Consider the following 18,322-nt stretch of genomic DNA (forward strand, 5'->3'; position numbering starts at 1 on the left):
GATGGGCAAAAAAAGCTGGTCCAGCCAGCGATGCCCACAGCCCATGAATGAAAAGAAAATACCCGGAATTCTCCAATCTCGCATGCCCTGCTCTTGGTGCTCAGTCAAATCTCTGTTCATGGCAGCGGGACTGGAGAATCCCAGCCGCGGACGAGCTCGGAGAATCCGGCCCAATATCTTGAGCTCATTCATCCCACAGCTTTGAACTTATCTGCAGGTTGCATATCCTCGGAAACCCTCGGGGCGATCACAGTTTGGGTTTCAGATCGTTTTGCTTTTTAGATACAGCATTTAGGCTTAGGCCTAGGCTAGCCATAGTCAAAGGAAATAAAATGGTTAGAAATGTAGGATGTACAACTGAATAATAAATATAGGGTAGTTGGAGCAAGTTCCTGCCCGTGGCGCCATTTGCAATTCTGCTTATAGGAGACGGTTCGCACGGTAAACTGCAAAGACCCACAAGTAAACAGTGCAAACAAATAACCAATCTTGCCAAGTGCAGTTAGCAAGGTTCATGTTGGCTTTGGACACCGACTTCCTGTGCTAAAGATCAAATCAGTTCAGAAAGAGGCGTGGGCAATAAATACTGGCCTAGCCAGCGATGCCCACATCCCTTAAATAAATTTTTCAAAATGTGGTTCTTGGATTTACGGATGAGGGATATTTGACTCTTTTGTGTGGAGCTTTATGTGCTGCGATTTTCAAAGAGCGTTCGACAATACACAGCTTTCCACTGTCCACTTTATCCTTCCTTGAAGAAGCCAGAGATTGGCAAGGCAAAATCCCTACCTTCTGAATGCATGTAGGTCAAAAGCTTGATCTTTATTTGTTCGACAATTTTACTTGGATTTGAAATAAGAGAAACGAGCCTGTCTTTTGGTCTTCTTCTTTTGTGGCCACCGTTGTGGCCTATTTACTGGTGAATCCCAGAGGCCAGTGACTCCGTCATAATAGAATCAAAGAATTCCTACAGTGCAGAAGGATCCACTGAGTCTGCACTGAACTCTCTGACATTGTCTTGCCCCCCGCATGTTCACCATGACTAACCCATCTAACCCAAACATCTTTGGACACGAAGGAGCAATTTAGCATGGCCAATCCACCTAACCTGCACATCTTTGGAGTGTGGGAGGAAACTGGAGCACCTGAAGGAAACCCATGCAGACATGGAAAGAACGTGCAAACTCCAGTTATCCAAGGCTGGAATTGAACTTGGGTCCCTGGTGCTGTGAGGCAGCAGTGCTAACCACTGTGCCACCATGCCTCTGGGAGCATGTCATCTTTCCCTGGGCTTTGAAGCTTTTTTTTTGATGTTGCAGATTCGTATTTCACTGGATGATATCATTCAATAAATTTATCAGCACATTTTGTTAACCGGTCATGTGGTTGATTATTTGGAGATTTATGAACTGAGTTAACCAAAGCTTTTTGATTCTGTATAAACTGTCAAAGCTAGTGGATGTCTGAGCACTTCTTGACGAGTGTAATTAAAATGTAGAACACCCTCACATCAGCTCACGTCTTCCGGCTTCCCTGTTGCTGCCCAAGTTCACATGCTGACATGAAGAAGTGGCTGCCTCTGGCACTGAACTAATCATGTCCCATGGTACAACCGCCTGTGAATTTGAGTCAAGGTAGATGCCATTGCTTCAGGGTTTCTAAGACACTAACCCTGCAAAGTAAGTGATGCGGTTCTTCAATTTTCATTTAAATATTTTGCATTTTGCATTGGAAAGCAGAAATAATAATGGAAAGCATAAAATAATTTTATCTGTCACCCTTTCCAAAATAAAACAGAGGGTGGGGGAAGCTGGGGGGGGAGGTGGTGGGCGGTGGGTGGCAGAGAAGAGAAGAAGAGTGACTTTAAAATGGAAGTAGAACTATCCTCATTAATTCTTGCCTCCTCTGAAAGGACAAACTCCTGCTCAGAAACAGTTCCCCATACCTTAATCATTCTTCACGCAAAAGGTTTGGCGATGGCTTTTGGCAGCTGTTCAACCATGGCAGGACATCACAGTTGACACTTATGACCTCTATAATTGTGCACATGCTGCACTTTTAAGTTTGTGACTTGGAATGACGTTTTGTCAGCTGTTTCTTATTGTACGCTGCCATTAGTGCTGGCTTGTTGGTTTCATTTCATGCTGGAGTTTACTTTGTTGTTAACCAATTAATCCTCAAGTGGATTTTTCAACCTTCTCCAACTCCAGTGCAACCTTTGTTTAAATTTTATTAGTGACACAAGTCAGCTTACATCCACACTGCAATGAAGTTACTGTGAAAATCCCCTAGCCACCACACTCCGGTGCCTGTTCACGTACACCAAGGGAGAATTTAGCACAACCGACATCAATCCACCTAACCTACACATCTTTGGTCACTAAGGGGCAATTTAGCATGGCCAATCCACCCGACCTGCACATCTTTGGACTGTGGGAGGAAACTGGAACATCTGGAGAAAACCCACTCAGACACGGAGAATGTGCAGACTCCACACAGACAGTGACCCAAGACCAGAATTGAACCTGGGTCCCTGGCGCTGTGAGGTAGCATTGCTAACCACTGTGTCACCTATGTCACCTCCTGTCACTTCAAATTGAAGTGATTCTGCAACACAGAATTGCATCTTCTTATCTCTCTGCAGTGCACTCCTCCAATTCTGGCCTCCAGACCATCCCCAGTTTTTGTTGTCCTGTCTTCATGAGCCATCCCTTTCGTTGCCCAGGCCCTAGGCTGTGGGATTCCCTTCCAAAACCACTCTCTCAAATCTTCCTCTTTGACCCAACTTTTAGTGAGCTGTCCTGACATCTGATGTGGTTTGGTGTCTAACTTCTACTTGGTAACGTGCCTGTTCTCTGGATGTTTGTGACATTGAAAGTGCTGTATAAATGCAAAAGGCTGCTGCTATTTACACAGCGGGATGGATTCTACAGCATTGGCAGCAACACGTGAACTGTGCCATATAGCTTTTGTTATTGCATTCGGGCTTTCCTCAGAAGCAGTGCTGCCCAATAAACCACAATGTTCAGCCCAGATAGACAGGTTGTATGTTTCGCCTGTATGCAGCCAGGCAAGATGATGGCTTGTGCCAGCAGTAGCAGCTGTTTTTAGCTGCTGCCAGAGTCACTTGTGTTTCTGAAAGAGCAGGCGCAATGCTATCGCTTCAACAGGCATGGTGGAATTCTCCCAGTGGGATCAACAATGTCAGGGAGGGAATTCACTAGGAGGTGCACAAATCAGGTTTGATGCCAGCGGGACTTTCCAATGGTGCCCACCACAGCAGATCAGGAAATCCACTGGAGGTTGGCAAAAAGCTGATTGCATCCCACTAATGAGATGCAAATGAAGGCCCAATCAGAATCTAACCCCCCCCCCCCCCCGCCCCCACCCCCACCCACACCCACATGCCCAATTCTCCGCGACACCAGCAGGAAAACACAGGGTCATCTAGCCCTCTGTGGGGTGGAAATCCTGCCCCCAAAAGTGGAGCAGCACAGTGGCGCAGTGGTTAGCACTGTTGCCTCACAGTGGCAGGTACCCAGGTTCAATTCCCGGCTTGGGTCATGTCTGCGTGGGTTTCCCCTGGGTGCTCCGGTTTCCTCCCACACTCCAAAGATGTGCAGGTTAGGTGGATTGGCCATGCTAAGTTGCCCACTAGTGTCCAAAGGTGTGTAGGTTAGCTGGATTGGCTGTGCTAAATTGCCCCTTAGTGTCAGGGGGACTAGTAGAGTAAATACGTAGAGTAATGGAGGTAGGGTCTGGGTGGGATTGTTACCAGAGCAGGCCAGATGGGCTGAATGGCTCCTTCTGCACTGTAGAGATTCTATGAAATCCGATCACCAATTAGAGGCCGGTAGCTCTCTATTACCACCTGGTGCAGTGGCTGCTGCTGGTAATGCACTGAGAACCAAACCCAGATCCAGCATCTTGGGTGAGGGCAGGATGGGGGTCCTGAGGAATGAATCACTGGTGGGGAGGGGCAGGGGCAGGGGGGTAGAAGGCAAGGACAGAGGGTTTGGCTTTCAGTACTGTACTTCCCGGTGCCAATTCCTTCAATTGGGCAGTTAACAAGAGACCTCCCCCTCCCCTCCCCTCCCCTCCCCCCCTCCCCCCAATGAGGCCGCAGTTAGCTTCAACGTGGGAAAGTTGTGTGAGTCTAGTTTCATCCCTGAGAAAACATTAAATTACAGCGTGCTCAGGAATAATTGGCTTCCAGTCACTAGTGGGTGGAATTCCAATATCAGGCCCTTCCCATTGGAGACTGTTTTCCCAACATCAGGAATCCATGCAGTTACTCCAGCTCAATTCTCCCCCCACCATCATGCCTGCTCCAGTGGGTTCCACTAAATCCAACCCAGTGACTCTAAAGTGGGCCTGAGTTTGCCTAACTTGCAACATTAAAGTCAAATAGAGTTTTATTGTATTTTGCAAACAGCATTTGTTGAATAACAATGCCAGACTCCAAGAGCACGTTTGAAATCACGTCCTTATTGGATGCACTAGGTTATAATTGAAGGGGAATGGGAATTGCAGCTGTTTTGGGTGAGAATTCAATTTGTTTTGGTGTGGGTTTCGATTTGGTACAGATATTTTAAAAAAATAGAATCCCTACAGTGCAGAAGGAGGACATTGTTTCTTGTGCACGATACAGACAAAGCATATCGTTCATAGAGAAGGAAAGGAGAGAGTGCAGAATATAGTGTTACAGTCAGCTAGGGTGTAGAGAAAGATCAACTTAATGCAGGGTTGGTTCGTTCAAAAGTCTGACAGCAGCAGGGAAGAAGCTGTTCTTGAGTCGGTTGGTACGTGACCTCAGACTTCTGCATCTTTTTCCCAACGGATGAAGGTGGAAGAGAGAATGTCCTGGGTGGGTGGAGTCCTTGATTATGCTGGCTGCTTTTCCGAGGCAGTGGGAAGTGTAGACAGAGTCAGTAGATGGGAGGCTGGTTTGCGTAATGGACTGGGGTTCGTTCATGACCGTTTGTGGTTTTTTGCTGTCTTGGACAGAGCAGGAGCTATACCAAGCTGTAATTCAACCGAGAAGAATACTTTCTATGGTGCATCTGTAAAAGTTGGTGAGAGTCGTAGCGGACATGCCAAATTTCCTTAGTCTTCTGAGAAAGTAGAGGCATTGATGGGCTTTCTGAACTATAGCGTAAGCATGGCGGGACCTGGACAGGTTGTTAGTGATCTGGATACCTAAGAACCTGAAGCTCTCAACCTTTTCCACTTCATCCCTGTTAATGTAGACAGGAGCATGCTCTCCACTAAGCTTCCTGAAGTCAATGACAATCTCCTTCATTTTGTTGACATTGAGGGAGAGATTATTGTTGCTGCACCAGTTTCTCTATCTCTTTCCTGTACTCCGTCTCATCATTGTTTGAGATCTGACTCACTGCGGAAGTGTCATCAGCAAATTTGAAAGTGGCGTTGGAGGGGAATTTGGCGTATAAGGATAAATGATGTACGTTCAAATCAGGCTGTTCTGTGACTTAAAAGGAGAATATGGTGAGGATGGTGTTCTGACAACATGGCTGCCCTTTCCTTGTCTTGATAGTAGCCGGCAAGAAGAGGAAAGCGCCATTACAGAATGCAATGATTGCATGAGCATGTAAATTTTTTTAAAAATGCAAATGTGTTGTATTTTAAGCAAAATAATATATTCAGAATGTTTTCTGAGATAAATATTTATTGTGATGAAATTGTTCACCAGATCATATTTTGCCACTTGCGTGGCTGCATTTAGCAACCAGCTACTTATTACCTCTGCAGGAATACTGATTGACATGTCGCTGTCTCCGTTTACAGAGTGGCACAGGCCTACGTGAATCAGCGGAAACTGGACAATGAAGTAAAAACACTGCAGATCCAGGCTGCCCAGTTTGCCAAACAAACTCAGCAATGGCTTGGTATGGTAGATAACTTCAACCAAGCCCTGAAGGTAAATTATAACAGGGGAGGACCGAATACACCGTAAAATATCCCAAAACATCTTCATCACCGTGATTGTTTCTTTAATCGACCACGGTCAAAATCAGTTCAAAATCGCTTGGGTGATTTTTTGTGGGGGGGTAGGGGGAGGGAAATTAGATTTGATCCCATCAGTGTTCTATCCCAAGCATTGGCTTTTTGAACAGAATCTTACGTGGAACAGGAGCAGGGGCTGTGAATTTTTTTAGAAGTTGCGTTTAAATAGCGCCTTACCATGTTTCAAAGCACCCACAGCCAGTGTATCTCTTCTAAAATGCTGCCCATGTTGTTTTGTAGGTAAAAATGGCAGCCAGTTTACACACAGCAAGATCGCATACGCAGCAACGAGGTGCATGAACACTTTACCTCTTTAGAAACATAGAAAAACTATAGCACAATACAGGCCCTTCGGCCCACAGAGTTGTGCTGAACATGTCCCCAGCTTAGAGGGTTATAGGTAAGCCTAGTAATCTCTATCTTACTAAGTTCCATGTACTTATCTAAACGTCTCTTAAAGGACCCTATCGAATCCGCCTCCACCACCGACAGCAGCCCATTCCAAGCACCCACCACCCTCTGAGTGAAAAACTTACCCCTGACACCTTCTCTGTACCTACTCCCCAGCACCTTAAACCTGTGTCCTCTTGTGGCAACCATTCCAGCCCTGGGAAAAAGCCTCTGACTATCTTTGTTGGTGCAGGTTGAGAGAGAAATGTTGGCCATGGAGTACTGTTCACCTGGCCAAATAGTTGGGACTGTGGTTGGTGTTTAACTCAAAGAATGGGACCTCCAACAGTGCAGCATTCCCTCAAATCTGCACTCTCGTGTCAGCCTAGATTATGTCCTGATAGAGGCTCGAACTTTGAAGCCTTCTGACTTGGGTGAGAGCGCTATCCACTGAGCAAAGTAACACTTTGATCCACAACCAAATAGTTTTACTCTCAGTGCTGCCCAAGCATGTACAAGGTTGTAAACGCCCTGGGTGGAAGCTTTGGCGTGTGATATCTGAAACACTCTGAACACAGTGTACCCTGACTGAACCTGATGTGCAAAATGTGCTTTTTGGAATTTTCATTTTCATTGGAGGGGTTGGTGGGGGGAGTTGGCGTAATCTACATGTTTGGCTTCTAATTGTGGGAACAGGGAATTAAGTGTATCCAATTTTTGGCATATTGCCAAGCCTACTTTAAACCATCATCATTCAGGAAATGTTAAACCTTGAAATAATGAGCGACTATATCTTTCCAACAGCTGTCAGAGAGACTATTGCTGCCTTCAGCCTGGAACAGCATAATCACTTAATTATCCCAGGTTAATGGCTATCTCCACTGATGTCCCAAGTCTGGGAATTGAATCCCTACCTGTAGCGACATACAATAGTCAACACTTGGAATTCTTTGTTTCTCGTGGGCTAAATTTTCTTCTGGGTGGCATACTTGCTGCTCTTTCACTTGCTTGCCTCTCAGTCATGGTTTTGTGCTTGTAATATCTGCCAGGTAAAACAATTTGCTACCAATGCTGCAAGAATTGGATAGAATGCTTCCTTTTCCCCCGTTTCAGATAGACTTTATAAACTGATAGTGATCAAATTACAGTCTTCACATTCGCTTTCCCGCTTGCCCCAATTCCGGGTCACGGGGAGCCAGAGCCTATCCCGACAGACACTGAATGTTAGGCAGGGAACACCCAGGATGGGACACCAGTCCATCACAGGGCACAGATGCGTGCGCGTGCACACACACACACACACCAACCCACCTTACCTACACACCTTTGGACACGAAGGGGCAATTTAGCATGGCCAATGCATCTAACAAGCACATTTTTCGGACTGTGGGAGGAAACTGGAGTCCCCAGAGGAAACCCATGCAGACACGGGGAGAGTGTGCAGACTCCACACAGTCACGCAAGGACAGAATTGGTCAGCGCTAACCACTGTGCCACCGTGCGGCCGCAAAGCACAGTCTAATATCCAAAATAAAAGGCTCTCTGCTTGTGGAATTCGGTTGGGGAGGAAGAAGGTCTTATTTTTATTTTAATATTGCATGCAAGACAATCTGATGGTGCATTCCAAAGGTTGCATATCTCTCTGTTGTGTATTCTGGCCATTTCCAAAGCCATTCGTAACACCTCATTGCAAACGTCCTTCTCACAAATGTTAAAACTTAAAATAAAGTGGTGTATTTATTAGTCACACGTAGGCTTACGTTAACACTGCAATGAAGTTGCTGTGAAAATCCCCTAGTCACTACATTCTGGTACACTGCACTGGGACAACCGATGTACGCTGTTTGCCTCAGAACAAGAGCCCACATCTGTGGTTGTGAAGCCAGTCAATCTCTTATGAGGCCTAGCTAATCGATCTCTTAAGAGGCCTAGCTAACTATAGCTGCTATAATTATTTTCAGCTCCCCAGCTGTTGCTCAAGCAACTGGGTAAACAGCCATTACCTTCAGTGTCGAGTCCTTGAAGCTGCTAACTTCTTGCTTACTGACAGCATTTTAGGAGGGTTGTTGTTTGTGTGGAAAGTATAGCTCAATATGTCGCTAGGGTTTTGATATTTACTTTGGAATCTTCTTTTTTCCAACCAACTGTCCTAACTCGAGTGATCCTATATTTATAAGATTCCACTCTGCCAATCACAGTGATTTAATAAGGGAGGTTGTTCAGGACGATATAGTTTCAATAACTCATCACTTGCCAGCACACTGCAGATGAGTAAGCATGCAGCCACCATTGACATCCCCATGGAAGTCATTTTTTAACGCTAATGAAGTCCTTACCATGTGTTAAATGTGTCAGTCATTTATCCAGGAATGTGGAGGGCATGTGTGAATGATCAACCATGCTGTGAAGCCATAACTTTGTGAAAAGTGACTTGATTTGTTGGCTGGAAACCCCAAATTGCATTTTTCAAAAAGACCAAAACCATATTTCAGTGACGTTAGATCACAGTCAAAGATGGCTGCACATTTGCATCACAATACCTTTTACATTCCAAAGCCATTGTGTTATGACGCAGAGGTTGATACCCTTTTGAGAAGTCACGCTGAATCCCCCAAAGAATTCGTAATCTGTTAAAAATGTTTGGGAAGGTGTGAACTCTTCTTCTTTAACGTTTAGAGGGTCATAAACAGAAAGACCTGACACTCACTTTAAGTGGATAATTAACATGTTATTTATTTAACCAACTGGGAACTTAACTAAACAAGTAACGTGTCAATTAAAGTAAGGTTCTAACGGAATGCTGTTCAAATAAATACAAGAACCATTCATCACCAAAAAATGATACTAACTTAGTCACTCTCAAAAAATATACAAACAGGTTTTGTGGCTTTGGAAAAAATCTTTGGAGTCTTTCTGGGGATTCCACTGTTTGTAAGCTCTTTCTGATTTGGTACCCTTTTGTTACATAGATGAGGAGTTCTCTTAAGAGTTTTTTTTTAGCTGGCAGGGAGCCATTCTTTCCCACTCTAGGTGTTGAGAGGTGGCAGCTCTTCAGTTGAACTCCAGGCGGGCAGTTGAGTTCCTCTTTATAACTGTGATGACCTGTCAATTTTCCTATACCATGATTGGTCTGATGTTGTCAACAACAGCAAATTCAAATTTGATATGTTCCTGGTAGTGTCAAAATTCAAAAGCCTGCCAAGCCTGTTACCAAGGTTGCCCTGGACTATTACTTACGGGGCAAAAAACTGCAGCAGGCGACAGTGCAGAGGGACCTCGGGGTCCTTGTGCATGAGTCGCAAAAACCCAGCCTGCAGGTGCAGCAGGTGGTCAGGAAGGCGAATGGGATGCTGGCCTTCATAGCGAGGGGGATTGAATATAAAAGTAGGGAGGTCTTGCTGCAGCTGTATAGGGCATTGGTGAGGCCGCAGCTGGAGTACTGTGTGCAGTTTTGGTCGCCGTACTTACGCAAGGATATTTTGGCCTTGGAGGGAGTGCAGAGGAGGTTTACTAGGCTGATACCGGAGTTGAGGGGGTTGAGCTATGAGGAGAGGCTGAATAAACTAGGCTTGTACTCGTTAGAGTTTAGAAGAATGAGGGGAGATCCCATTGAGACATATAAGATGATGAATGGGATGGATAGGATATAGGTGGAGAGGCTCTTCCCGCTCAGAAAGGACAGTAGGACTAGGGGGCACAGCCTCAAGATAAAGGGGGGGCGGTTTAGAACGGAGTTGAGGAGGAACTTCTTCACTCAAAGGGTGGTGAATCTCTGGAATTCTCTGCCCGTTGAGGTGGTGGAGGCTACCTCGCTAAATATTTTTAAGATGCGGGTTGATGGGTTTTTAATAAGAGAGGGGATTAAGGGTTATGGGGAGAGGGCGGGAATGTGGAACTGAGACACGACAGATCAGCCATGATCTTATTGAATGGCGGGTCAGGCTCGAAGGGCTAGATGGCCTACTCCTGCTCCTATTTCTTATGTTGGTCCGAAGAACATAAGAAATAGGAGCAGGAGTAGGCCATCTAGCCCCTCGAGCCTGCCCCGCCATTCAGAAAGATCATGGCTGATCTGAAGTGGTTCAGTTCCACTTACCCGCCTGCTCCCATAACCCTTAATTTCCTTATCTATCAGAAATCTATCTACCCGTGACTTAAACATATTCAACGAGGTAGCCTCTGCTGCTTCAATGGGCAGAGAATTCCAGAGATTCACTACCCTCTGAGAGAAGAAGTTCCTCCTCAACGCTGTTCTCAATTGACTTCCCCTTGTTTTGAGGCTGTGCCCCTCTAGTCCTTGTTTCCTTTCTAAGTGGAAATAATCTGTCTGCCTCTATCCTGTCTAGCCCCATCGTCATCTTATACGTCTCTATAAGATCCCCCCTCAGCCTTCTAAACTCCGAGTACAGGCCCAATCTACTCAATCTCTCCTCATAAGCTAACCCCTCATCTTCGGTATCAACCTGGTGAACTTTCTCTGCACTCCCTCCAAGGCCAATATATCCTTTCGCATTACAAATGGTTACAAATGTTACTGTCTGTGTACTGTGTGTGCCTCTGCATTTTAAACATCCAAGCACTGACACAAAGCCAGCTTTTAAAGGGACCACACTTCACAAATGCAACTTCACAACAATTAAGATGGATGTTTATCTGGCAGTAAGGATACTCCAAAAGCAGGCAATGAAATTTTTTTAAAAATTCACAAAAAAAATCTACTCAGCGACTGTGTATTGTGAATTCTAAAATTTGAATGAAGAAATTTCTCCCCCATCGCAGTTTTGGATAGCAAAAGCTTCTGTAGCCAGAGAAACATCCTCCTAGCTTCAACCTCAGTTAGTAAATGCGGTGTAATCATGACCAGGGAAACTTTGGGATGCCCCCCCCCCATGACTGGACAGTCTATTGACATGAACTGTTTCTGCTCACTTATTGTTTGCCATGCTTCTGGTAGATTTGCCAACTTTTGGTTGACTGCATTCCTGGAGGTTTCATCACATGACCTCTCATTTTCCATTGCCCAGCCCTCACACTGCTGCCATTGGTTGTCACCCCAGCTCCCCAGACCAATTAGAAAGCAGAGCAACTCTTTGCTATCCATTTGGATGATTCTCAACTGTCAAACAGGCTTTTTTTCACAACTCCGATATTTTTATAACAAATTCAGAAATGTTCAAAGAAAATTAAAAATACTTAAAATGCCACTGTTTCTTTTCTCTAGGGCAGGAGCGGGAGTAGACCATCTGGCACCTTGCTCCGCCATTTAATAAGATCATGACTGACTTTTTCATGGACTCAGCTGCACTTACCCACCCGCTCACCATAACCCTTAATTCCTTAACTGTTCAAAAATCTATCTATCCTTGCTTTAAAAACATTCAATGAGGTAGCCTCAATTGCTTCACTGGGCAGGGAATTCCACAGATTCACAACCCTTTAGGTGAAGAATTTCCTCCTCAACTCAGTCCTAAATCTGCTCCCCCTTATTTTGAGGCCATGCCCCCTAATTCTAGTTTCACCTGCCAGCGGAGACAACTTCCCTGCTTCTATCTTATCTATTCCCTTCATAATTGTATCTGTTTTTATAAGATCTCCCCTCATTCAGAGCTGACACTTCCAACTCGCATGGGAGTGAGTGCTCTTGATCTATACCTCAGTATCGGTCAGTAAGGGTAGTAAACTAGGTGGAGAAAAGATGAGACATCTTTGGCGAGCATCATTAAACTAATGCAGTGCTGAGCACCATCTACTGGCTTGTAGAGAAAAATCAAACTGATCTTACAATTCCCCTGGCAAATCCAGTTTTAACACAAATCCTTGGTTCAAATGAGTGACCGTTTTCGTGGAGAAGTGGGTTCAGGGAGGCAGGTGCTATTTTTATCATAGTAATGTTATGTTTAAGCGATGCAACCATGTTGTTTTGGCTTGATCAATGTATCTCTGCATCGCATGAGCCATTACACTCCACAGCTCTGCAGTTATCCTTATTTTCAATTCTATTCATCCAGTTATTCAAACAATCAAGGAAATTAAGTAATAAACGACTAAAACCAGGACGACGACCCCCCCCCCCCCACCCACGAAGCTGAAACTCAGTCTTCCCACAAGCAATCTGCAGCTACCATGTATATTGGGTAGCACAGTGGTTAGCACTGCTGCCTCGCAGTGCCAGGGACCTGAGTTCACTTCTGGCCTTGGGTGACTGTATGGAGTTTGCATGTTCTCCCTGTGTCTGTGTGGATTTCGTCTGGGTGCTCTGGTTTCCTCCCACAGTCCGAAAGATGTGCAGGTTAGGTGGATTATTGCCCCTTAGTGTCCAAAGATGTGTAGGTTAGGTGGATTGGCCATGCTAAATTGTCCCTTAGTGTCCAAAGATGTGCAAGTTAGGTGGATTGGCTGTGCTAAATTGTCCTCAGCAGCATTTATGGAGAGAGAGAGAAACAGAGTTAATGCTTCAAGTCTGTGGCCAAAGTTCTGATGAAAGAAAAGAAATCAACCTGAAATGTGAATCTTGTGGCTGGAATTCTCCGGGTTTGTCCACCTTGCCCCCACTGCCAGTGGGAACAGAGAATGTGGTGCTCAGCCAAGTCTCCACTCACGGCAGTGGGGCTAGAGAATCCCAGTTTGGCACCAAAACAGCAATAAAGGCAATATGAAATGGCGAACTGTGACTCTCTTTAAAATCCTTTTTCATATTGGCTAATGGCTTCCTTAAATTAGCAGTGACATGGTGTGACCATGTGGAGGGCAGATAAACCTAACATAGCTGACACACCCTAGGCAGTAAAGTTTTTCTGTGCTGGATGTTCTTTTGGGCACACCCCTCCACACAGTATAAATGGAATAAAAGGAGCCAGGTCATCAGTTTCCTGTTATTGTCATGTTTGACTGTTAAGACCTTTGGCCGATTGACCATCACATCTTGCCTTTGATATTCTGTACCTCCTCTCTGGCGATTATCCAGTTAACATTAACAGTGATGCAGAGTAGCGGCAGCAAAGTGTAATGCAAGAGGCTGGTGAGATGCAGAGACAATCCCCACCCTGCTGAGTTGCACCACCCAGTCCTGTTCATCACAAAAGCCTAATTTTCCAGAGAGGCAGAAAAGAAGCAGGCGGCGCCCATCACTCTTGTACAGCTTACAAGGCGGACTGCGAGCAGGTCACCAACCCATCTGTTTTGTCTGCCTCAGGATGTGGGCAATGCAGACAGCTTAATTAAATAAAAGGAATCTTGCCTGCACCCGAAACCATTTACAATTGCCGTACTGCGTGTAGTTTTGGGCGACACACTATAGGAAAATGCCTGGCTAATAGGGCAGTGCAGATTCTCAAGGATGCTGTCTCGTTTACGATACAAAGACAGAATTGGGGCGTTCCTGGTTGGAACAGAGGATATTACAATGAAGGGTTAGAGCAGGGTAAATAGAAACAGTTTGGCCCCTGGTACATAGTGGGAGCATGCTTTTGAACCTGCAGAGTGGCAGAGGAAGAGTAATGGTTGGAAATGCAGTATCTCCAAATGCGAGGGGTTTTAATTCCAGGACATGTTTCAGTTCTCTTCCTTGGTTCCAGATTGAGCAGGCTTAGCTGCCTGTTTTACAAGGAAGACTTTAACACAAGGCTGCTGTCCAGAAGCAAATAGGTTTGGTGACAGTAGTGGGGGAGTGATCATGGAGTAAAACCAGGTTTCCCCAAGATTAGAAAAATCGGCCAACAGGTGTTTAATTGGAGGCATGTGGCCTCCTTAAAAGTGACTGTACTGAGAGCTGTTTGCAGCTCACTTCCTCTCAAATCCCAAGCCCATCTGTAATGAGGAGTTTAAAAAAATCACCATTGTGTCCAGTAGTTATGGATGAGGAAACGTAAGGTTTAGGATCAAGAACAGGAGGAAGCGTTTTACACAGGATTGTGAGGCTATGGAATGTACTAAAGGAGTTAGTGATTGAAGTAGGATCATAGAATCCTTGTCATTCGACCCATCTAGTCTGTACCCAATCTCCAACGGCGTTACTTACCCCGACCTATACCGTAACCCCACACATTTAGCATGGCTAATCTACCTAACCTGCACGTGCAACACAGGCAATTTAGCATGGCCAGTCCCTCTAACCAGCACATCTTTGGACACTAAGGGACAATTTAGCATGGCCAATCCACCTAACCTACACATCTTTGGACACTAAGGGACAATTTAGCATGGCCAATCCATCTAACCTACACGGGCGGCACAGTGGTTAGCACTGGTGCCTCACAGCGTCAGGGACCTGGGTTCGATTCCAGTCTTGGGTCACTGTCTGTGTGGAGTTTGCACATTCATCCAGTGTCTGTGTGGATTTCCTTCGAGATAAGTCGCTCAGTCCAAAGCTGTGTGAGTTTGGTGGATTGGCCATGCTAAATTGCCCCTTAGTATTGGGGGACTAGCTAGGGTAAATGTATCTGGTTACGGGGATAGGGCCTGGGTGGGATTGTGGACGGTGCAAACTCGAGCCGAACGGCCTCCTTCTGCATTATAGGACTCAATGATTCTATCTTTGAAGTGTGGGAGGAAACCCACACAGACACTGGGAGAACGTGCAAACTCCACACAGTCACCCCAGACCGGATTTGAACCCAAGTCCCTGGCACTGTGAGGCAGCAGCGTGAACCACTGTGTCACTGTACTGCCCATTTCAACATTCAAGACCATGTTGGATGGGTGGTTAAAAGTAAATGAAATAAAGGGATGGAGGAACAGTGCAGAATCATGAGATTCAGACTTGATGAACTTATAGAGGATGAATAATCAGCATGGACCAGGTCATTGAACAGATGTTGCCTTTTTCCAGTTTTTACGTAGTGATCTCTGCAATGGTAAGCAGTACCTTCTGTAACCTTAAACCAGACAGACTGGAACGCCCCATGTTTGATTTGTAGGCAGGATGCAGGGGAGCAGAGCAGACGTCTGTCAGAATTCCTGTTCTTGATCGGTACCAAGATAGCCCTGCTGGAATGTGGCAGTGTAAAGACAGGATTGGGCTTGGCTATGATGCTTCCTATTTGCCAATATCTTGCGAAAATCCTTGCCGATGCTGGTGGGTTCAAGCCTCACTCCAGGATCTCGAGCACACGTGGCAATCCAGATTGATACTCCAGTTGAAGGATATGCTGGTATGGAGAGCCAGTGCAGATACAATGGGCCAAATGGCCTCCTTCTGCACTGTAACAATTCTGCATTTCAAAGATGCTGAATTTTGTGAGATTTTAAACTGAGATGCCTGTCTGTTTTGTCAGGTGGGTGTGAAACATCCCGTGATGCTATTTTGAGTTTTCCACAATGTTCTCCCAATCAACATCCTCAAAACAAATAATGCCAGCTGTTTCTCAGAATGCTCTGCACACAAATTGGAAGCAGCATTTGCTGTCAAAACCTAACTTGCTGACTGTTAAGTACTTTGGGATATCAACACAAATGCCTTTTTTTGTCTGGAAGACTGGCATCTGTGGGCAGAATCTGAGTGTGTTTAGTAGGTGACAACTGCAGCAGCAAGTGGGTGTTGCTTCTCTGTGGTCTTGCTGAACATTTTGTATTTTTTCTCCCCCCTCCCCCAGGAAATTGGTGATGTGGAGAACTGGGCGCGGAGTATTGAGATGGACATGAGGACTATTGCCACGGCTTTAGAGTATGTCTACAAAGGACAGCTGCAGCCTGCAACATAAAATGTCAAATGTGGAGCCGGGAAATGGGCATTTTGTGAGCAAGAGGCTGGAATGCCTTTAAAACTGACATCCTAAACTCTAACGTAGGGTTTCAACAGAAAGGTTACAGTAAGGCTGGAATGCCCTTCCTAATGAAGACTATTATAATATCCCTATTATATTGTCCACCCACTGTGAGGACTATTAACCACAATCGCCTAAGACTTGATGCATTTGCTTTTGTTTTCCCAGAGTGTAATAATCCGGGAAAGATGACGTGTAAATGCGAAGATCTTGAATAAAATTCATGCAGGCTTCTTCTATCTGTCACTGCTAAAATAATGCTCATGTCTCTCTGGTTGCTAGCAGCAAACTTTGTTTCAGTAAAACAGCATCAGGGAGCATTCCTGGTAAATATGAGTTTGCAAGTAAAATTATGAATTTTTGATTCAACTCCCCCCGAAAGGCCAGTCCTCTGTGCCAAATGATTTGCATCATGTGTATTGTGTAATGTTCCACTTGTATTTATTTTACCAACGAGAGACATTGTTACTTTTCCTTCCTGCAGTTTATTATCGGTGGGGTGATGTCAATTGCCAACCTTGCTTCTCCTCCTAGCAGTGTGCGGGTGACCTCCCTTGCTAGATTCTACACTGCAGCTGCTGTCTTCCCCTTTCTGCAGTGCCTCACCTGCCCTCGCCTCTCTTGCTTCCCCATTCTGCAGCTCGCTGTCAGACCGATAACTTGATTTGTCAACCTTCTCTCCCGTGGCTGCTGCTTCCTGTTCTTACTGGGGTAGACGTTGCATGCTTGCTTTGTGCTGCATCCTGGCATCCTAAATAGAGCAGCTGCTTTTTCTTTATTTTAAATGAGTCAATTCTTGTGCAGAGGTATGATATTGCCCCAAACAAAAGCATCTTATCAGCGTACTGATGTCTAGAAATGAGCTGCTTAAAAATGAACCTGCCTGTGTTGCATATTTAATAAAGATGATAACCCTTTGATACAATGAATTAGTTATTTGCTGATTGCGTTGCGCAGTGTTTGCATCTGCACCCCCCGCCAATCAACCCTGGTGTAAGGTGGATTTTCCCATCCCGCCTGCCATGGGAATTATAACAGGGTGGGACACGGACCATGCAAGGTCCATTGACCTCGGGCGGGTTTTTCCAACCTTGGCGTGAGCACGGTTGGAAAATCCCAACTCCCCACCCGGTCCAGTGATTCTTTGATCACATTAAGCACTATGCCTATGCTGTCCTTTTCACCTTTTGGCACTAGGCTAAGTCAAAGCTGCGGTAAAATTGGCCTCTGCCCGTTGCCTGTAACAAGCCCTCCTGAAATGATTCAGGGCAGCTTCAACCCAGTTCCTTCCAACTAACATCCACTGGGTTATGGGGATAGTAGGGATAAAAGGCATTGGGGTATCTGATCAGCCGTGATCGTATTAAAGAGCGGAGCAGGCTCAATGGGCTAAATGGCCTCCTGTTCCTATGAAGCACTGTACTGATAATCTGGAAAGATACACGATGACCTGAATGGCCTCCTCCTGTTCCCATGAAGCACTGTACGGATAAAATGGAAAGATAGTCGATGGGCCAAATGGCCTATTCCTGTTCCTCTGAAGCACTGTACTGATAATCTGGAATGATACTCGACGGGCTGAATGGCCTCCTGCTGTTCCTATGAAGCACTGTATGGATAAGCTGGAAAGATGAATACAGTCTGCAATCCCTAGAAAGGGAATTTGGCAACTTCTGGTTCTCCAGGTATGATGAGTATGGGTGGCAGAGTACCCAGATCACCTGCCCTAAAACTAAATGTTTGTACAATTTGGATTTCATATGTCAATTTTACTTCATAATTTTTTTTAAAAAGTAGTTTGGATAGACCAGTTTTCCCTATAAATATTTGTGGTGTCTCAAATTTAATGAGAAACATTGTGTCCCTGTGGGACCAGGCAAGTGTGCTCAGTGTTCATTCAGGCCGAATCACAGAATCCCTACACTGCAGAAGGAGGCCATTTGGCCCATTGAGTCTGCACCAACCACAGTCCCACCCAGGCCCTATCCCCATGCATTTACCCCTAGCTAGTCTCCCTGACACTAAGAAGCAATTTAGCATGGCCAATTCACCTAACCCACATGTCTTTTGGAGGAAACCGGAGCACCTGGAGGAAACCCACTCGGACACGGGGAGAATATGCAAACTCCACAGTGACCCAAGCC

General features: G+C 45.4%; 1 protein-coding gene across 1 annotated transcript in view; it reads left to right on the forward strand.

Annotated features, from left to right (window-relative positions):
• Positions 1-17,097, forward strand: part of bloc1s1 (biogenesis of lysosomal organelles complex-1, subunit 1) — a 93,787-nt gene extending 76,690 nt beyond the window's left edge. The window contains exons 3-4 of the mRNA XM_080218024.1: positions 5,809-5,941; positions 16,008-17,097. Coding sequence (XP_080074150.1) covers positions 5,809-5,941; positions 16,008-16,115 — 241 coding nt within the window. The 3' untranslated portion in view covers positions 16,116-17,097. The remainder of the gene's footprint in view (positions 1-5,808; positions 5,942-16,007) is intronic.
• The last annotated feature ends 1,225 nt before the right edge of the window (positions 17,098-18,322 follow it).

Source organism: Carcharhinus amblyrhynchos, chromosome X, assembly GCF_965287045.1.
Source record: "Carcharhinus amblyrhynchos chromosome X, sCarAmb.v2.hapA, whole genome shotgun sequence".
NCBI lineage: Eukaryota > Metazoa > Chordata > Chondrichthyes > Carcharhiniformes > Carcharhinidae > Carcharhinus > Carcharhinus amblyrhynchos.